This window comes from Pelophylax lessonae (genome assembly GCF_965119305.1).
Source record: "Pelophylax lessonae genome assembly, chromosome: 4".
NCBI classification, from domain to species: domain Eukaryota; kingdom Metazoa; phylum Chordata; class Amphibia; order Anura; family Ranidae; genus Pelophylax; species Pelophylax lessonae.
The window spans coordinates 649478600-649500425 of NC_138771.1; the positions used below are offsets into that span (position 1 = coordinate 649478600).

Consider the following 21826-nt stretch of genomic DNA (forward strand, 5'->3'; position numbering starts at 1 on the left):
AGCTGGAAGGGGAAAAAAAAAAGGCACGGTGGTTATGAGGATCAGATGTTGCAGAACTACAAGTCCCATGAAGCATAGCAAGACTCTGCCAGCCACAAGCATAACACCCAGAGGCATGATGGGACTTGTAGTTTTGCAACAGCTGGAGGGCCACAGTTTGCATATCCCTGGCTGGCCTATACACTATAACAATGAGGTTGGTGATGGAGAGGCATGATGGTGGACAGGGAGTACCTTGGTGGGCCCGTTTCCATGAATGACGACGGGAATGGTATCGAATGCCATATTTCGGGCCCGGACCTTGTTCTTATCAAACTTCATAATGACCTCATCTGCAGAAAGACACAAGCAAAGAATTAAACATATAAAACCCATCTGTAAAAAAAGACACTGAAGTAGTTTTCCTTATTTTTTGCCCCTGAACACAGGATCATTAATCAATAATGGAGCTGGCTTCAGGAGCCCACGGGACCACAATGCAGCTCTGCAGCCACTACAGATGGCACAGCTGATGGTCAGCTTATTAGATAAACAGCTATATTGGTAGAAGGGGTTATAACACATCCAGGAAAACAGACATACCAATGGCTCCATTCAGGTTCTGGAAAATCTTAGATTTGTGGTCCAGAGTGATGCTAAACTTTTCCTGAGGGGAGAAAAAAAATGTGTAAGATTAGAGAAGGAGACAGAATAAAGGATAGAAAGAATAGGAGAGAGGGGGGAGAGAGGGAAAGGGGGAGAGAGAGCGCGCAAGAGAGAGAGCAAACGGTAAAGGGAGGGGGGAGAAAGATAGAGAGGGGTTAGAGAGAAGAAAAAAAGAGAGTGAGCGACAGAAGGGAAGCCAGAAAGAGGGAAGAGAGGGAGACAGAGAGAGGGAGACAGAGAGAGGGAGACAGAGAGGGGGAGACAGAGAGGGGGAGACAGAGAGGGGGAGACAGAGAGGGGAGAGACAGAGAGGGGAGAGACAGAGAGGGGAGAGACAGAGAGGGGAGAGACAGAGAGGGGAGAGACAGAGAGGGGAGAGACAGAGAGGGGAGAGACAGAGAGGGGAGAGACAGAGAGGGGAGAGACAGAGAGGGGAGAGACAGAGGGGAAGAGACAGAGGGGGGGAGAGAGGGAGGGGGAGAGAGGGAGGGAGAGAGAGGGAGAGAGAGGGAGAGAGGGAGAGACAGAGAGACAGAGAGGGAGAGACAGAGAGGGAGAGACAGAGACAGAGAGGGAGAGACAGAGAGGGAGAGACAGAGAGGGAGAGACAGAGAGGGAGAGACAGAGAGGGAGAGACAGAGAGGGAGAGACAGAGAGGGAGAGACAGAGAGGGAGAGACAGAGAGGGAGAGACAGAGAGGGAGAGACAGAGAGGGAGAGACAGAGAGGGAGAGACAGAGAGAAAATGACAGAGAATGGGACAGAGAAAGAAGGGAGTGGGAGAGAAAGAAGGAGAGCAACAAAAGGGGAGAGAGAAGAGAGAAAAAGAAAAGGAAAGAAAAAAGGGAGAGAGGAAGAAGGGGAGATGTAAAGGAAGAAGGAAGAGATGACGCTTGTCCGTTACAGAACTCACCCGCAGCTCCTCGTCCAGATAGACCTTGGTGTAGAATAGTTGGTCATCATCATCATCCTTAAACTTCCACAATTGGACAATTTCGTAGAGCTGAGGAGCGTAGCCGATAAACCCTGTGTCAGGAGAAGAATGCGCACATAAAGGGGGATTCTAGACACACGTGGTTGTAGTAGAAGCTAAAGACATAGAAGGAATGTGGGAGATGAGAGGATCTGGAGGAATCTAGAGGAGGGGGGGGGGGGGGGATCGGTTGGAATTAGAAGGGTGGGCAGACACACAGGTGTAGACTAAAGATGTACAGAGGTTGGACAAAAATATGGAAACAATACATGATTTATAGGTGTGAAAGTGACACGTTTTGTGGTAAAAGTGGAGGTGATGTACTATTATTTTGCTTCCGCTGTGTGATGAGACACTGAGCTAACAGGTGGGAAGCCTCACTTTCATCATTCCATGCATGCGCTGCTAGTAATACGAAGTCATGTCAGAGCTTTCTGAGCTTCAAAGAGGAAAACTGTTGGTGCCCGCTTAGCTTGTGCCTCTGAGACTAAAGTTGCCAATTTATTTGCAATGTTGTGAGGTGCAGTATCAAAGGTTATGACGGCATATAGAGTTTCCAGGAAAACAACGTCTATTGTCCTCATGGACCATCAATGGAAGACTATAATAAGGTCAGAGGAATCAAGCTTTCCACCAGGACTGTCTTGTGCCACCAGTAAAACATGGAGGAATCATCGTTTGGGCAGCCATATCTTTGTATTCTGCAGGCCCCATCATCACCTTGAAAGGTAGAGTCACTGGCAGCGACCATGTACAAATCTTAGCCAACCATGTGCACCCCATGCTGCAGACATCATTTCCAGAAGACCGCACTATTTACCAAGACTATAATGCTCCGATTCACACAGATGGTGTTGTCAAATTGTGGTTTGACGAGCGTGCAGACGAAATCTTGCCCCTTCCCTAGGCGCCACAGTCGCCGGACCTCAATATCATAGAGCCACTATGGTCAATTTTAGAGAACAAAAGTACCGGCTTGTTTTTCGCCTCCGGAAGCTCTGCGAGAACTGGAAAAATGTTTACATGAAGAGAGGTATCAGATTGCAAACAGAAGGAGCAGTGCTACTACCCATACAGCTCACCAATAAAACGAGCTTCCGGATGCCCGATCCACAGCCGTTTAACTGAGTACATATGTGGAAAGATGATCCGCATACCGGTAGTTGCTCTTAAAAAAAAAATCTTCATCTTTATTCAGGAACCACAGAACACAACTGCTGATAAGATCAGTTGACGCATTTCAGCCTATAAGGCCTTAGTCATAACTACATTTAGACACAAAACTTTGAAATGTATTAGGGACTCCACCTATCACAGGCTCCACCCATTCATTGTCCCAATTAACTGCAGACAATTAGCAAAAATTAGAATCAGTTGTAGTATATACTAAGGAAACCCATGTTTGTGCCACTTAAAGAGGAGTTCCACCCATTTTAGTAACTTTAGATATATGTAATCCCCTTTAAAACTACTTTTACCAATGGAAAGTTTTTTTTTTTTGCTAGTAAATACCTTAATTTCTTCTTTATTCATCCTCTCCTCACTTCCGAGTCCGGCTGCCGATCGGCGATTCGCAGGGGGTGCTGGGATGTATCTCATGGCATAAAATCTCGCATTATTACACAGGAGTCCTATGGTGTAGTGTATGTATTGAGGCCGTGCTCTGCCCCGCCTCCGCCCCTCTAAATTTTTTTAACATTTTAGGCCAATTTGTTTTCTGCTACATATTTTTGGTAAAAAAAAATTAAACAAATCAGCGTATGTTGATCTGTTTGCGCAAAAGGTATTGCGTCTACTAACTACGAGAAAGATTTACGTAATTTTTATTGCTTTTTTTTTTTTTTTACTAGTAATGGTGGCGATCTGCGATTTTTAGCGGGACTGCGACATTGCAGCAGACAGATCGGACACCTGACTGACATTTTTTACACTTTTGGGGGGACCAGTGACATTAATACAGTAATCAGTGCTAAAAATATGCACTGTTACTGTGATAATGATACTGGCAGAGAAGGGGTTAACATTGTGGGTGATCAAAGGGTTAAATGTGTACCTAGGGGAGTGATTCTAACTGTAGGTGGGCGTGGCTTGTGAAATGATCATAGAGGCATGTGATCCTATATAGAAGGATCACAGGCACTCTGTGATCATTCCACGGAGAAGGACGGACGGCTGTGTTTACAACAGCTGACCGTTATTCCCTCTCAGCGGGGGAACGATCGCGGGTGTCAGGCGGCAATCGGAGCCGCCTGACCCATGCATTGGTTTCCCCGCTGCAGAGTGGGCGCCGAAGCGATCCGCCGCTGGCGCGCGCCCTCGCCCCCCAAACTGCCCGCGTGTGACTGACGTAGGTCTACGTCGTTTTGCGCAGGAGAGCCACCTCTGCGGGTGGTCGGCAACAAGTTAATATCCACAAATAATTTAAATGTTAGAAATATTTCCAATGCAACACGTCACTTTAGGGAATGCCATCAGGGTGATCTTTCCTCATTTCGTTTTAGAGGAATAGAACGGCTGTCTCACTCACCTAGAGGAGGCGATAGGGAGAAAATGTTACTAGGAAGAGAGGCATGGTGGGTTTTTAGACTTAATTCCAGATCACCTCGGGGGTTAAACCTGAGATGTGATCTAGATCCGCACATACATTCATCTGTCTCTTTCCAGTCTCTCTTCCCTTTTGGTCTCTTTGTAATTTTTCTTTGTTATTTCCATTGATTTTGTTTTATTTTCATTTTTATCTATGTACACTATCATTGTGTAGTTTGTGGATATTAAGTGGCACATACATGGGTTTCCTTAGTATATAGGACAACGGATTCTAATTTTTGCTAATTGTCTGCAATTAATTGGGACAATGAATGAGTGGAGCCTGTGATATGTAGTGTCACTCTATATTTCAAAGTTTTGTGTCTAAATGTAGTTATGACTAAGGCCTTATAGGCTGAAACACGTCAACTGATCTCATCTTAGCAGTTGTGTTCTGTGGTTCCTGAATAAAGATGACGATTTTTTAAGAGCAACTACCGGTATGCGGATCATCTTTCTACAGAGGTATCAGATTCCATTATCCATCATCCAAGACTTACATCTCTCAATTACCAGGAAAATGAAGGCTGTCTTGGATGCCAAAGGCAGTCCAACACCATATTAGGTATCAATTTTGTTCTTTTACCTGTTCCCTGATTTTGTCCAACCTCTGAATGTGTATTAGAAAAGACAAGACGAATCTGGTGGAATCAGAAAGGAGGGTGGACATACAGGGGATGGAGAATAAGTTGTATGAGGATTGGGTGGGATGAGAAGGATATGGAAGTATCCAAACAGGCCAACACAATGGGGTGTAAAGACTAAAGATGTATAAGAAATAGGTGAGGTGAGGTGAGGAGGATCTGGTGGAATTAGGAGGGAGGGTAGACAAATAGGGTGTGTAAATACTAAAAACAAATGTTGAATGGGGGAAAGAAGAAGAGGGGTCTGGTGGAATCAGGAGGAAGGGCAGACATAGGGAGTGTAAAGATTAAGGCAGTATGAGTAATGGGGGAGAGGAGAGGCATCTGGTGGAGTCTGTAGACATACAGGGGGTGTAAAGACTAACGACGTATGTGAAATGGGGAAGGTGAGAGAGATCTGGAGGAATCGAGAGGGAAGGCAGACTAAAGATATATGTGGAATGGGGGAGAGGAGAGGGATCTGGTGGGATCAGGAGGAAGGGCAGACACAGGGAGTGTAAAGATTAAGGCAGTATGAGTAATGGGGGAGAGGAGAGGCATCTGGTGGAGTCTGTAGACATACAGGGGGTGTAAAGACTAACGACGTATGTGAAATGGGGAAGGTGAGAGAGATCTGGAGGAATCGAGAGGGAAGGCAGACTAAAGATATATGTGGAATGGGGGAGAGGAGAGGGATCTGGTGGGATCTGCAGACACATGGGAGGGTGTAAAGCAGGGGTGGGGAACCTTTTTTCTGTCGAGGGCCATTTGGGTATTTTTAAAATCATTCAGGGGCCGTACAAAATTATCAACTTAAAAATGTGCCTGTTCTATTTGGTTAAACATTTAATTAACTCACCCCTAATGTGATGGCTGCAACTGCTTCTCTTTGGTGAGGTGTGTGATGTTAGCTGGTATTGATGATGTTGCTACTGGCAACTGGTTTTCCAGGTTTGCCCCCCTTAATGCAGAGTGATTAGTGCTCCTATCAATGCAGAGTGATTAGTGCTCCCATCAATGCAGAGTGATTAGTGCTCCCATCAATGCAGAGTGATTAGTGCTCCCATCAATGCAGAGTGATTAGTGCCCCCTATCAATGCAGAGTGATGAGTGCCCCCATCAATGCAGAGTTATGAGTGCCCCCATCAATGCAGAGTGATGAGTGCCCCCTATCAATGCAGAGTGATGAGTGCCCCCCATCAATGCAGAGTGATGAGTGCCCCCCATCAATGCAGAGTGATGAGTGCCCCCCATCAATGCAGAGTGATGAGTGCCCCCCATCAATGCAGAGTGATGAGTGCCCCCCATCAATGCAGAGTGATGAGTGCCCCCCATCAATGCAGAGTGATGAGTGCCCCAATCATCGCAGAATGATTAGTGCCCCAATCATCGCAGAATGATAAGTGCCCCAATCATCGCAGAATGATTAGTGCCCCAATCATCGCAGAATGATTAGTGCCCCTCATCAATGCAGAATGATTAGTGCCCCCCATCAATGCAGAATGATTAGTGCCCCCATCAATGCAGAGTGATTAGTGCCCCCCATCAATGCAGAGCGCATGGGGATTAGAGCGCCTCCTGATTACACAAAGAGCAGGGTTCTTCTACTTACCCGGCGCGGGCGCTCTCATACGAAGTCGCGCTTGCAGGACCGACTCCTATGATAGACATCACCACTGTGATGTCTATCATAGGTAGGAGGCGTGACTTTGTATGACAGTGGCCGCGCCGAGTAAGTAGAGGGACCCGCTCTGTGTGTAATCAGGAGGCGGTCCCCCTTCTCCTCCGGAGGCAGCCCAATGGGCCAGATCAGATGGCTTCGGGGGCCCCATACGGCCCTCGGGCCATAGGTTCCCCACCCCTGGTGTAAAGACTAACGATGTATGTGGAATGGGGAAGATGAGAGAGATCTAGAGGAATCGAGAGGGAGTGTAGACTAAAGATGTATGTGGAATGGGGAAGAGGAGATGGATCTGGAGGAATGGGGGAAGACGGACAGCAGAAAAAAAACTCACCTCCAGAGTTCAGGAAGCGTTTCCCGTTGCTGACAGCCGGATATTTCTCTGCCAGGGACCAGTCAGGCCAGCAGAAGCCCTCGGCGGAAAAGACCACCTTGTGGCCAAACTGGTGAAACTTCCAGAGCAGCTCGATGGGGCTCCCGGCCAGGACAACATCATAGCTGTGAAGCAGGAGACCAAAGGGGGAAGATGTGACACACGTTCCATAATTGGGAATTGTTTAATGGGAAACAATCCTTGAAATCCATCATCCTACCTGTCTACAAACATGACAATCAGGTCCTCTTGCTCGTTTACTTTTTCCAGCTCCTCCTTCAGCCATCGGACCTTCTGTCCTCCTCCCACAGTACGGGCCACATCACCTCCTTTCCACTGCTGACCCAGACCCAACGTCTACAGTGGTGACAACATAAAAACATGAACCTAAGGGTGGGGCACCTGGACTTTAAACTAAAACAAAGAGCTAAAAAGACACTTAATCAAAGTACTAAGGATGCATATAGTACGTCCTGTCCAGCTTCTACCCCCCCACACTTGCCAGCTTTTCTCTGCTGTCAAATTGACAGCCGGCAGTTGCTGTGTAAATACAGCAGCTATTCCAGATGCTGCCGTCATTTGCAACATACAAAGTAACATTTAAAAAGATTACCAAATGATTTGAGATCAAACGTTCTACTGAAAGGAAAAGAATCTACAAGTGGCGTAGATGTCAAATGTTCACTAACCGTTTTGACCGTTTGATGCTACAGAAGTCTTCATTAATGGCAACTTTTTTGCTTCTTTCATGACAGGTTCCCTTTTCGGGAGTTCTTGCAGGCAACAAGTGAATCAAGTTATTGAATTTCTGCTACTCCAGCAACTACTCCAATTGTGCTAAACTCAGAATGTTTGTAGTTGTCCTCACTTTTCAAAGGTGTTTGATGGGAGATATTGCTGCACCGCAGTGCCGCAACCACATCCATTACACACGGTTACAGACCGGCTTTATTCCCATCAATGTCTCAGATTCAATGGGCGGTGGTGCCCACCAAACTCGACATGGGGTAGAATTCTGGTGTGCACACCCTCTGTTGCTGCCTTTGCAGCTAATCGGTGAGAGGTTGGGGGGTGTGGGCAGGGGAGACATCAGGGGTCTAATAGCAGAGTGCAGCGGGAGACATTAGGGGTCTAATAGTAGAGGGCAGCGGGAGACATCAGGGGTCTAATAGTAGAGAGCAGCGGGAGACATCAGGGGTCTAATAGTAGAGCGCAGCGGGAGACATCAGGGGTCTAATAGTAGAGCGCAGCGGGAGACATCAGGGGTCTAATAGTAGAGCGCAGCGGGAGACATCAGGGGTCTAACAGCAGAGGGCAGGGGAGACATCAGGGGTCTAATAGCAGAAAGCAGGGGAGACATCAGGGGTCTAATAGCAGCAGAAGGCAGGGGAGACATCAGGGGTCTAATAGCAGCAGAAGGCAGGGGAGACATCAGAGATCTAATAGCAGAGGGTAGCAAAGACATCAAGGGGATAAATGGCAGAGGGCAGGAAGACATCAGGTTCTAACAGACCCTGATGTCTCAGTAAAGAGACATAGTGCCCACCAAACAAGACAGGGGGTGAAATTCCTGTGTGCACACCCCTGGCTGCTGCCTCTGTAGCTAATGGGTAAGACATCAGTGGTAATAGAGGGCAGGTGAGACATCAGGGGTCTAACAGAGGCAGGTGAGACATCAGGGGTCTAACAGAGGCAGGGGAGACATGAGGGGTCTAACAGAGGGCAGGGGAGACATGAGGGGTCTAACAGAGGGCAGGGGAGACATGAGGGGTCTAACAGAGGGCAGGGGAGACATGAGGGGTCTAACAGAGGGCAGGGGAGACATGAGGGGTCTAACAGAGGGCAGGGGAGACATGAGGGGTCTAACAGAGGGCAGGGGAGACATGAGGGGTCTAACAGAGGGCAAGGGAGACATGAGGGGTCTAACAGAGGGCAGGGGAGACATGAGGGGTCTAACAGAGGGCAGGGGAGACATGAGGGGTCTAAAAGCAGAGGGCAGGGGAGACATCAGGGGTCTAAAAGCAGATGACAGGGGAGACATCAGGGGTCTAAAAGCAGATGACAGGGGAGACATCAGGGGATTAAAAGCAGAGGGCAGGGGAGACATCAGGGGTCTAAAAGCAGAGGGCAGGGGAGACATCAGGGGTCTAAAAGCAGAGGGCAGGGGAGACATCAGGGGTCTAAAAGCAGAGGGCAGGGGAGACATCAGGGGTCTAAAAGCAGAGGGCAGGGGAGACATCAGGGGTCTAAAAGCAGAGGGCAGGGGAGACATCAGGGGTCTAAAAGCAGAGGGCAGGGGAGACATCAGGGGTCTAAAAGCAGAGGGCAGGGGAGACATCAGGGGTCTAAAAGCAGAGGGTAGAGAAGGGGGTCTTATGGCAGTGGGTAGGGGAGACATCAGGGGTTTAATAGACCCTGATCGCTCAGTAAAGAGTGCCCACCAAACACGACCTGGGGTGAAATTCCTGTGTGCACACCCATGGCTGCTCTGCCTCTGCAGTTAATGGGTGAGACATCAGGGATCTAATAGCAGACAGTAAAGGAAACATCAGAGGTCTAACAGAACCCGATGTCTCAGTAAGGAGACAGTGCCCAGTCTTCAGGATAACAAAGGACTCTTTCACACTTGAGTTGGTCTCTGAAATGCGACCTGCGGTGTATTGATTTTCAGAGCGCAGCATAGGAGTGGCCATTCGGGAGCCAAAACTTCCACCTCCTGCATGCCTTTTTGTTTTACAGCTGAATGGGGTTTCTGAATAGACATTCTGTGCAGCTACTGTAAGCCTGGCATCTGGTTCACAGTTACAGCACAGCTCCGTTGACCCAAATGAGTCACATACAGCAAATGCAACAGAGGCATGTGCCCAGCCCCCCTCCAGCTGAGGTTAAATTGGGCAGTCACGCCATGGTTTTAACCACCTATTTTTACTGCCCAGCCCCTCCCCTCCCCCGGAGCCTAAGTAATACATAAGGAGCACAAAAGGAAACCGGTCATAAAAGATTTAAAGATGACCGCCTGCAGAGCATGCCAGCTGCCTGGCTGCTTCTGGTTTCCGTTCTTACTGCCTGAACCAGCCTGTGGCCAGTAAATCTGGTCCCAGATCAGGGAATAGGACCTGAAGCCAGGAGGTTCATCATGACATCAGGGCAACTACCACTTTACAGAGCAACTTTTTTTTCCTTTTAATCTAGAGGCATGGTTGCTTTCTGAGGGCACCACAAGTGTAAACAATCCCTTAAAAGTGACCCATGGTGAATCTCTCTTTAGAGGGAATCTTACAGATGGGGAAGAGAGGATATCTCACTTCTTCGTCACCTCTTTTAACTAGAGATGCACCGATCCAACTTTTTTGGAGCCGATACCGATATCTGGCGTTGTGAAATCGACAATACCGATACGGAACCGATCCGGAGCTACACACAAAGCAAGCGGATGCAGTACAGAGCAAAGCCGCTGCTTCATGTGTACGGCTCCTCCATTCACAGGCGGAGTGCATCTGATATCCCTCCGCCTGTGAGCCGGACCTATACAGGAAGTAGCGGCTCCCATCCCATACTACTACTGCACCTAGTAAGGGATGGCTGAGCCGTTACTCAGCAAAAACCGGATCGGCCCGTGGGACGGCTAAATTTTACTGATCTCCGATCCCGCTATTTTGACCGGGTTGGGCCGACAGGCAATCCCTTACGGGGGGGGGGGGGGGGGGAACCGACAGGCCATCCCTTACGGGGGGGGGGGGGGGGGGGAAGGCGCCGACAGGTCATCCCTTACGGGGAGGTCCCGACAGGCCATCCCTTACGGGGGGGGGGGGGGGGGGAGGCGCAGACAGGCCATCCCTTACGGGGGGGGGGGGGGGGGAGGCGCAGACAGGCCATCCCTTACAGCAGCGCTTGCGGGGGAGAGGCACAGACAGGCAGCGCTTGCGGGGGAGAGGCACAGACAGGCAGCGCTTGCGGGGGAGAGGCACAGACAGGCAGCGCTTGCGGGGTGGAGGCAAAGACCGGCAGCGCTTGCGGGGGAGAGGCACAGACCGGCAGCGCTTGCGGGGGAGAGGCACAGACCGGCAGCGCTTGCGGGGGGGAGGCACAGACCGGCAGCGCTTGCGGGGGGGAGGCACAGACCGGCAGCGCTTGCGGGGGGGAGGCACAGACCGGCAGCGCTTGCGGGGGGGGAGGCACAGACCGGCAGCGCTTGCGGGGGGGGAGGCACAGACCGGCAGCGCTTGCGGGGGGGGAGGCACAGACCGGCAGCGCTTGCGGGGGGGGAGGCACAGACCGGCAGCGCTTGCGGGGGGGGAGGCACAGACCGGCAGCGCTTGCGGGGGGGGAGGCACAGACCGGCAGCGCTTGCGGGGGGGGAGGCACAGACCGGCAGCGCTTGCGGGGGGGAGGCACAGACCGGCAGCGCTTGCGGGGGGGAGGCACAGACCGGCAGCGCTTGCGGGGGGGAGGCACAGACCGGCAGCGCTTGCGGGGGGGAGGCACAGACCGGCAGCGCTTGCGGGGGGGAGGCACAGACCGGCAGCGCTTGCGGGGGGGAGGCACAGACCGGCAGCGCTTGCGGGGGGGAGGCACAGACCGGCAGCGCTTGCGGGGGGGGAGGCACAGACCGGCAGCGCTTGCGGGGGGGAGGCACAGACCGGCAGCGCTTGCGGGGGGGGAGGCGCAGACAGGCAGCGCTTATGGGGGGGGAGGCACCGACAGGCAGCGCTGATAGGCATCACTGATTGGCACTAATGAGCAGCTCTGATGGGGCCCTGATTATCAGTGCAGCAGAAGTCCCCACTGAGGAATGCTGCTTTATCAGCTCTCCTCACATGCTGTCAGGATGAGGAGAGAAATGCAGATAACCGGCATTTCCTATTCACACTGTGGCCATCTATGATTGGACACAGCTTATCACATGGTAAAGAGCCTACGCCATAGGTTCTTTACTGTGATCAGTGATGCGCTGCATCCGGGGAATACGGCGCACCACCGATTGCTGTGAGCGGCCCGTTCTGAAGGACGTCATATGAAGTCCAGCCAGAACAGTAAAGCCCCCGCCTGGCCATCATTCTGCTATTAGCGGGGCGGGAAGGTGGTAATCCACGATGAATGGACAGTGTTTGGTTTGATATTTCTTTGCAGAGCTATTGTGAACATCCTTGTTGGGGGAAATACAGCTAAGATGCGTTTTTTTTACTGCCCCCTCAACCACGAGTGTAAACAAGGCCTTAGGGTAATGTATACATTACAGACGGGGGGTCATTCTCTCACCTGCACGGTGTAGTTGAAATGCCGGGCTGTCCTCAGGAATCGGTGAAATCCTTCAGTTTCATCTGTGGCCACCGTGATCACCAGCAGCTTGTCTGAAAAGAAAACACATGATAGAAATACATTGTGAGAAAGGCCACACACATTGTGATCATCATTTCCTCATCCTCTGAAAGGTGCTCCTGGTTAGGTACCAATGGTTACAATGGCATTAGAGATTAGGCAGCAACAAGGAGTTTTACACACATGCGCGGCGGCGTGCAAGTTTGACAAGCCGCCTGTCCGCTTTCCACTCCCACCAATATTACCCGGCAAGAGATGCAGGCATAGAACTCCTCCGCCCCCTTTTTTTTTTTTTTTCATGTGGTTTGGCGCACACAATATTGCGTCACAGGTGGCAATGAATGGAGGTGTTATTAACCTCCCTGGCGGTATGATTGTTTCTGATTTTAGGTGCTGAAAGCGGTACAATTATTTTGCATGTAATTCTTAAGTAAGAGCAGCCCAAACCAACTATTTACCTATGACTTTTTTTACTTTTATTCTTTCTATATAGGATCAAATGTCTCTATGGTCATCTCAGAAGCCACGCCTCCCCCCCCCCACATTTAGAATCACTCCCCCAGGCTCACATTTAACCCCTTGATCACCTATATTGTTAACCCCTTCCCTGCCAGTGTCCTTATTACAGTAACAGTGCATATTTTTAGCACTGATTACTGTAGGAATGTCACGGATCCCCCAAAAAAAAGTGTCAAAAGTTAGGGGTCCGATCTGTCCGCCGCAATGTCACAGTCCTGCTAAAAATCGCAGATCGCCGCCATTACTAGTAAAGAAAAAAAAAAAGACATAAATCTTATTGCGATTTTTTTTACCAAAAATATGTAGAAAACAAATTGGCCTAAAATGTTAAAAAAAAAAAAAAAAAAAATTTGATTTTTAATTTTTTTTTTGGGAATGTTATATAGCAGAATGTGAAAATAGTTTTTTTTTTTTTTTTCGAAATTGTCGCTCTTTTTTTGTTTATAACGCAAAAAAAAAAAAAAAAATTGCACAGGTGATCAAATACCACCAAAAGAAAGCTCTGTTTGTGGGAAAAAAGGACGTAAATTTTATTTGGGTACAGCATTGCACGACCGCGCAATTGTCCGTTAAAGTAACGCAGTGCCGAATCGCAAAATAGGGCCTGGTCATTAAGGGGGGCAAATCGTTCCGGTCTTAAAGTGGTTAAGTACCGAAGTTTGGCGCCATTCCACGAGTGTGCGCAATTTTAAAGCGTGACATGTTAGATCAGGGTTTCTCAACCAGTGTGCCGCGGCACACTGGTGTGCCGCGATGAGTCCCCAGGTGTGCCACAGCAAAATGACCCCAATTTTGGTGCATTTTCTGAAAGCACACCAAAAATGAGGGACATAATAGAAGTCTATAGGAATCGCACATGAAAACCGCGGGTATTCTGCGCTACACCTGCACTGCTGCCAAACTGAAGCAGATGTGCAAGCGGAATACAACATAAAAAAAGAAGTGCAGTTTCCATAGAATAGAGCGGTTGTGTGGATCGTCCCAGGCTCAAGTATCCCATTAATGTAAGTAACAATTCAATTTTTTAGACATTTTTGGCTGGTGTGCCTCGAGATTCTGCCAGATTGTAAAGGGTGCCTTGGTTGAAAAAAGGTTGAAAAAAACTGTGTTAGATGATGAGGTTACGGTAAATAGATACCTTTCACATTATACAAAAAAATTTAGCTAACTAGTGTTTTTTTTTTTTTTTTAAATTCATGAAACCATTTTTTCCCCAAAAAAACGTGATTAAAAAATTGTTGGGCAAATACCATGCGACATAAAAAGTTGCAACGACCGCCATTTTATTCCCTAGGGACTTTGCTAAAAAAAAATATCTAATGTTTGGGGGTTCTGAATAATTTTCTAGCAAAAATAATGATGATTTTTTTTACATGTGAAAGAGGAGAGTGCCAGAATGAGCCCGGTATGGAAGTGGCTAATTAAAAAGTTGAAAATAATAAAATTATATATAAAAAAATATAATTTTTTTTTTTAAAACTTTAATATTCAGTTTTTGTCACCAAAATTTCCAGTCGGTGCACTTTACCTAGAAAAAATGGTGACGTGTTTACACAGACACACACACACAATACATTTGGAGGAGAAAAGCTCCAACGCTAACATTTCCCAGCATATGTTCTCATTTCCTCTCTTCATCCAAATAAGAAGAAGAGAATTCTATGGAAAGGTCTGGACTTCGGCCATCAGGTCTATGTGAGTCGGACTCCGGGGAAATCCAGTAACATCTGCTGTGAGAAGATCTACTTTTCCTGTATCAGCGTTTCTGTAGTTTGGCCGGAGAAGTGTCGTCTCTTGGGGCCGGTTCTACAATTCTACATCATTTGTACAAAGAATGTTCCAAGTGAAAAGAAAACCTCTAATAATACAGAGGATACAGGAACAGATGACACAAGCAGTGGGCTGGCTCTTGGGGGGAGTTATGTGAATGTTAAAATGCCTTATGGGGGGAGGGGGGTGTCAGTCTGGAGGAGTGGGCGTTCCTAGGCAGGCTGAATTTACAAGGTAACAACCACATGTGATACTGAGCCTCCACAGTTGACAGAACTGAAATCCAATGAATGAAAGGGGCAGGGGCGTGCCACGGACAGGGAGGTAAGATCTCAGTATCCCATGCCAACCTGCAAAGTGGGGGGGGGGCGAGACTTCCCAGCCAACCTGCAAAGTGGGGCGGGGGGGGCGAGACTCCCCAGCCAACCTGCAAAGTGGGGCGGGGGGGCGAGACTCTCCAGCCAACCTGCAAAGTGGGCGGAGGGGAGAGATCCCCAGCCAACCTGCAAAGTGGGGCGGGGGGGGCAAAACTCCCCAGCCAACCTGCAGAGTGGGGCGGGGGGGCGAGACTCCCCAGCCAACCTGCAAAGTGGGCGGAGGGGAGAGATCCCCAGTCAACCTGCAAAGTGGGCGGAGGGGAGAGATACCCAGCCAACCTGCAAAGTGGGTGGGGGGGGGGCGAGACTTCCCAGCCAACCTGCAAAATGGGGCGGGGGGGGCGAGACTCCCCAGCCAACCTGCAAAGTGGGGCGGGGGGGCGAGACTCCCCAGCCAACCTGCAAAGTGGGGCGGGGGGGCGAGACTCTCCAGCCAACCTGCAAAGTGGGCGGAGGGGAGAGATCCCCAGCCAACCTGCAAAGTGGGGCGGGGGGGGCAAAACTCCCCAGCCAACCTGCAGAGTGGGGCGGGGGGGCGAGACTCCCCAGCCAACCTGCAAAGTGGGCGGAGGGGAGAGATCCCCAGTCAACCTGCAAAGTGGGCGGAGGGGAGAGATACCCAGCCAACCTGCAAAGTGGGTGGGGGGGGGCGAGACTTCCCAGCCAACCTGCAAAATGGGGCGGGGGGGGCGAGACTCCCCAGCCAACCTGCAAAGTGGGGCGGGGGGGCGAGACTCCCCAGCCAACCTGCAAAGTGGGGCGGGGGGGCGAGACTCCCCAGCCAACCTGCAAAGTGGGGCGGGGGGGCGAGACTCTCCAGCCAACCTGCAAAGTGGGCGGAGGGGAGAGATCCCCAGCCAACCTGCAAAGTGGGGCGGGGGGGCGAGACTCCCCAGCAAACCTGCAAAGTGGGCGGAGGGGAGAGATCCCCAGCCAACCTGCAAAGTGGGCAGGGGGGGTGAGAATCCCCAGCCAACCTGCAAAGTGGGCGGTGGGGCGAGACTCCCCAGTAAACCTGCAAAATGGGCGGGGGGGGTTAGACTCCCCAGACAACCTGCAAAGTGGGCGGGGGGGCGAGACTCCCCAGCAAACCTGCAAAATGGGCGGGGGGGGTGAGACTCCCCAGCCAACCTGCAAAGTGGGTGGGGGGGTTAGACTCCCCAGACAACCTGCAAAGTGGGCGGGGGGGCGAGACTCCCCAGCAAACCTGCAAAATGGGCGGGGGGGTGAGACTCCCCAGCCAACCTGCAAAGTGGGCGGGGGGAAGAGACTCCCCAGCCAACCTGCAAAGTGGGCGGGGGGAAGAGACTCCCCAGCAAACCTGCAAAGGATTTTAACTTGTAAGCAGCAAGTGTCAGAAATAGGCCTGGTCCAGAAGTGGTTAAAAGAAGAGAGACCTAATGGCCAATGTCCAGACCTTTCCACGGAACTATGTGAGTCGGACTCCGGGGAAATCCAGTAACATCTGCTGTGAGAAGATCTACTTTTCCTGTATCAGCGTTTCTGTAGTTTGGCCGGAGAAGTGTCGTCTCTTGGGGCCGGTTCTACAATTCTACAACATTTGTACAAAAAGAGTTCCAAGTGAAAAGAAAACCTCTAATAATACAGAGGATGCAGGAACAGATGACAAGCTATTAGTTATGTAAATGTTAAAATCCCTTGATTTGGGAGGGGGAGGGGGGTGTCAGTCTGGAGGAGTGGGTGTTCCTAGGCAGGCTGAATTTGCAAGGTAACACCCACATGTGATGCTGAGCCTCCACAGTTGACAGAACTGAAATCCAATGAATGAAAGGGGCAGGGGCGGGCCAGGGACAGTGAGGTTAGAGATCTTTGGATCCCAGTATCCCATGCCAATCTGCAAATCGGGTGGGGGAACTCTCCATTCCAATCCGCAAAGTGGGCGGGACTCCCCATGCCAATCCACAAAGTGGGCGGGGGCGGGACTCCCAATGCCAACCCGCAAAGTGGGCGGGCGGGACTCCCCATGCCAACCCGCAAAGTGGGCGGGCGGGACTCCCCATGCCAACCCGCAAAGTGGGCGGGGCTCCCCATGCCAATCTGCCAAGTGGGCGGGGCGGGACTCCCCAGCCAATCTGCCAAGTGGGCGGGGGTGGGACTCTCCAGCCAATCTGCCAAGTGGGCGGGGAAGGGACTCTCCAGCCAATCTGCCAAGTGGGCGGGGGTGGGACTCTCCAGCCAATCTGCCAAGTGGGCGGGGGTGGGACTCTCCAGCCAATCTGCCAAGTGGGCGGGGGTGGGACTCTCCAGCCAATCTGCCAAGTGGGCAGGGGCGGGACTCCCCAGCCAATCTGCAAAATTAAAGTTAAAATAAAGGTTACACCCATCACCCCCACATACACACAAATGTAAAAACACGCATCGGAGGCGTCTGCATACAAACGCCAGAGAGAGCGCAATAATTATGCAGCCATCGCCACTGTTAAATCAAAACTGATGAGCTGTAAATGTTTTTCAAGCCATCAAATTTTTGTCAGCGGTTTACGGGAGCGTGCGTTTTTTCAGGCATGACATGTTTCATATCAATTTACTTGGTGCAACCTCATCTTTAATATTTCAAAAAAAAAAAAAAAAAAAGTCATGTATTGAGTTTACATGCACTAACATTAAAGAAGAGTTATAAAGCGCCACCCACACTGTAGATCGCAAATGCTCTGTATCACAGATAAATGAAGTTACAAACTAGATCCCAATACTTACGCGTTTCAGCCCAGACTATGCCTAAGACCCAGACTGGGCTAAAACACACAGGAACTCATTTGTAACTTTTTTATCCATGACACAATAAAGAGCATTTGCGATCTACATTGCAGGTGGCGCTTCATGCCTCTACATTGGAAGACTGGCCGATAGAAGCCGACAGCGGGCACCACGATCCTGGACGGAGCCCTTTTTTTACCTGGGTTGAGCAGCGGTGAGTTTTTCTTATACATGAACAATAACAAAGAATTTCAGCCTAAATCTAACTAGTCTAACACCTATGCTGACTAACCTTTAAATAAAAAGATTTATATACTTACCTATTTTCAGCCTGCTCCAGTCCAGTCACGCTGAAGATTCAGCTCCCAGCAGCCGCTGCAGGGGAGAAGGAGGAGCAAACAACAACAGCTGGTACAAGGGAGCCTTTGGGTGGCGTCACCGCTCCCTGGCATTCCCCATCAGGAATGGAGGCATTATGTTTTAGGTACCAGGTCAGCACTTTATTATTTGTTGATTCCCCAGCAGTTGTTGATCGCTCCCCCTCTTCCCTGCAGCTGCCCCAGGGTGGGATCACACAACTTAACTGGAGCAGGCTGAAAATAGGCAAGTACAGCGGTTCAAAAAAAATATGGAAACACTACACGATTTGCAGGTGTGAAAGTGACGACACGTTTTGTAGTAAAAGTGGGAGGTGATGTACTATAATTTTGCTTCCGCTGTGTGATGAGATGCTGAGCTAACAGGTGGGAAGCCTCACTTTCATCATTCCCTGCATGGTGCTGCTAGTAATAAGAAGTCATGCCAGAACTTACTGAGCTTCAAAGAGGAAAATTGTTGGTGCCCGCTTACCTGGTGCCTCTGTAACTGAAGCCAATTTATTTGCGTGTCGCGAGGTACCGCATCAAAAGGTTAGGACGGCATATACAGTTTACGGGAAAACAAAGTCTATCGGCGTCGTGGACTATCAATGGAAGACTGTAATATGGTCCGATGAATCGAGCTTCACACTGTACCCAACAACTGGACGTGTTTACCTGTGGCGAACCCCGTCCCAATCTTACCACCAGGACTGTCTTGTGCCAACGGTAAAGCATGGTGGTGGCACATTCATGGTTTGGGCAGCCATATCTTGGTATTCTGCAGGCCCCTTTGCCCCTAGTCTCTGCCAGTTGACTATGTACACATTTTGGCCGATCATGTGCACCCCATGATACAGATATGGTTTCCCGAAGACAGCGCCATTTACCAAGACCATAATGCTCAGATACACACAGCTGATGTTGTCAAATTGTGGTTTGACGAAGTCTTGCACCTTCCCTTCGGCACCGCAGTCACCGGACCTCAATATCATAGAGCCACTTTTGGAGAACAAAGGTTCTGGCTTGTTTTCCCCCTCTGGAATCTCTGCGAGAACTGGAACAATTTCTACATGGAGAGGTATTAGATTCCATTATCCACCATCCAAGACTTATATCGGTCAATTACCAAAATAAATAAGGCCGTCTTGGACGCCAAAGGCAGACCAACACCATATCAGGTTGGGATCACATGACTGCACCGGAGCAGATTAAAAATAGACAAGTTCAGCGGTAACAAAAATATGGTGCCGATGCCTCTGTAACTGAAGCCAATTTATTTGCGTGTCACAAGGCACAGTATCAAATGTTATGACGGCATAAAAAGTTTCCGGGAAAACAACATCTATCGTCGCCATGGACTATCAATCGATGGAAAACTAATATGGTCCGATTAATCTAGCTTCACACTGTCCCCAACAACTGGCAAAACCCGTCCCAAGCTAACCACCAGGACTGCCTTGTACCAACAGTAAAGCATGGTGGTGGCACATTCATGGTTTGGGCGGCCATATCTTGGTATTCTGCAGGCCCCATCGTGACCTTAAAAAAGGTAGAGTCTCTGCCAGTTGACTATGTACACATTTTGGCCAATCATGTGCACCCCATGGTACAGACATGGTTTCCCGAAGACAGTGCCATTTACCAAGAACATAATGCTCCGATTCACACAGCTGGTGTTGTCAAATTGTGGTTTGACGAAGTCTTGCACCTTCCCTAGGCGCCGCAGTCGCCGGACCTCAAAATCCTAGAGCCACTATCGTCAATTTTGGAGAACAAAGGTTTCGGTTTGTTTCCGCCTCTGGAATCTCTGCGAGAACTGGAACATTTTTACATGGTATCAGATTCCATTATCCACCATCCAAGACTTATATCTGTCAATTACCAGGATAATTAAGGCTGTCTTGGATGCCAAAGGAGGTCCAACACCATATTAGGTATAAATTTTGTTCTTTTACTTGGTGTTTCTCGGATTTTGTCCAACCCCTGAATGCGTATTGGGAAAGACAAGAGGGAAGACGATAATGCTCCTATTCACACTGCTAGTGTTGTCAAGTCGTGGTTTGACGAGCATGCAGACTAAGTCTTTCACCTTCCCTGAGCACGGCAGTAGCCAGACCTCAATATCATAGAGCCACTATGGTCAATTTTGGGGAACAAGGCTCCGGCTCGTTTTCCACCTCCGGCATCTCTGGGAGAACTGGAACGATTTTTGCATGAAGAAAGGTATCAGATTTCATTATCCACCATCCAAGACTTATATCCGTCAATTCCCAGAAGTATGAAGGCCGTTTTGGACGGCAAGGCAGTCCAACACCACATTAGGTAACGATTTTGTTCCTTTACCTGGGGTTTCCATAATTTTGCCCAACCCCTGTATATGCATCTTTTTAGCCAGCCTAGGCGTTAAGAGGGGGAGGGAAGATTTTTAAGACTAGTTAGGTGTAAGCTGGAATTCCAATTCACCTTGAGTGTATTTTTGTACTGCAAATATAGGTTTGACGAACACGTGCTTCAATATCATGTGACCTAAAATTACCATTACCACCATTGTATTCTCCAGATTTTACTAATCTTCGGGCCTAAAATGTGCAGTTATAAGGCGGTAGGTTGGCAGGCTCCCGCGACTCGCCGTACCTGTAGAGCAAATCCCAGGAGCGCTCCTGGGGGCACGCGCCCACTCGCCAGCGGGGAAGCCGATCCTCGGAGCTGGCGCCCGCGATTGTCGCTGGGCACCTGTGACCGCTCCCCATGGAGAGAGAACGGCGGTCTCCTGTTGTAGACACAACAGACCGTTGTTCTCTCTGAAATCAATGCAGGGCTCACGTGTTTTTCCTATTTAGGAACACGTATTGATTTCACAAGCCCTTCCCCCACACCATTAGAAAACACCCCCTAGGCTCACACTTAACCCTTTGATCGCCCCTCGGTTAAACCCCTTCCCTGCCAGTGTCAGTATTACAGTAACAGTGCATATTTTTAGCACTGATTACTGTAGTACTGTCACTGGTAACCCCAAAAAGTATCAAAAATGTCAGTTAGGGGTCCAATCTGTCACTTAGTGTCAGATGTGTCCGCCGCAATGTTGCAGTCCCGCAAAAAAAAAAAAAAAAAAAAAAAAAAAAAAAAAAAAAAAAAAAAATCGCTGATCGCCGCCATTACTAGTAAAAAATGTTTTTTTTTTTTTTTAAAAAAAATCACTAAATCTTTCCCCTAGTTTTTAGATGCGATAACTTTTGCGCAAACCAATCAATATACGCTAATTAAGATATTTTAACCAAAAATATGTAGCAGAATACATATTTTTAGCACTGATTACTGTAGTAATGTCACTTGGTTCCCCCAAAAGTGTAAAAATTGTCAGTTAGGGGTCCAATCTGTCCGCCGCAATGTCGCAGTCCAGCTAAAAATCGCTGTTCATCACCATTACTAGTAAAATAAAAATAAATAAAAATGACAAATCTTTCCCCTAGTTTGTGGACGCGATAATTTTTGCGCAAACCAACCAAAATATGCTTATTGGGATTTTTTTTTTATACCAAAAACATGCAGCAGAATACAAATTGGCCTAAAATGATGAAAAAATTTGATTTTAACATTTTTTTTTATTATTAGGAATGTTATATAGCAGAAAGTGAAAAATATATATTTTTCTTTCCAGAATTGTCGCTGTTTTTTTGTTTATAGCGCAAAAAAAAAAAAAAAATTGCAGAGGTGATCAAATACCACCAAAAGAAAGCTCTATTTGTGGGAAAAAAGACATCAATTTTATTTGGGTACAGCGTCGCAAGACCGCGCAATTGTTTGTTAAAGTAACGCAGTGCCTGATCGTAAAATAGGGCCTGGTCATTAAGCAGGAAAATCTTCCGGTCTTAAAAGTGGTTAAA

General features: G+C 49.0%; 1 protein-coding gene across 1 annotated transcript in view; it reads right to left on the minus strand.

Moving 5' to 3' along the window:
• The window catches only part of PLOD3 (procollagen-lysine,2-oxoglutarate 5-dioxygenase 3), a 75708-nt gene that overhangs the window by 28889 nt on the left and 24993 nt on the right, over window positions 1-21826 (minus strand). The window contains exons 2-8 of the mRNA XM_082253328.1: window positions 12140-12231; window positions 7101-7237; window positions 6842-7005; window positions 1558-1670; window positions 583-646; window positions 235-332; window positions 1-2 (exon numbers count right to left, since the gene is read on the minus strand). The exon at window positions 1-2 is cut by the window's left edge and continues 100 nt beyond it. Of these exons, the coding sequence (XP_082109454.1) occupies window positions 1-2; window positions 235-332; window positions 583-646; window positions 1558-1670; window positions 6842-7005; window positions 7101-7237; window positions 12140-12231 (670 nt within the window). The remainder of the gene's footprint in view (window positions 3-234; window positions 333-582; window positions 647-1557; window positions 1671-6841; window positions 7006-7100; window positions 7238-12139; window positions 12232-21826) is intronic.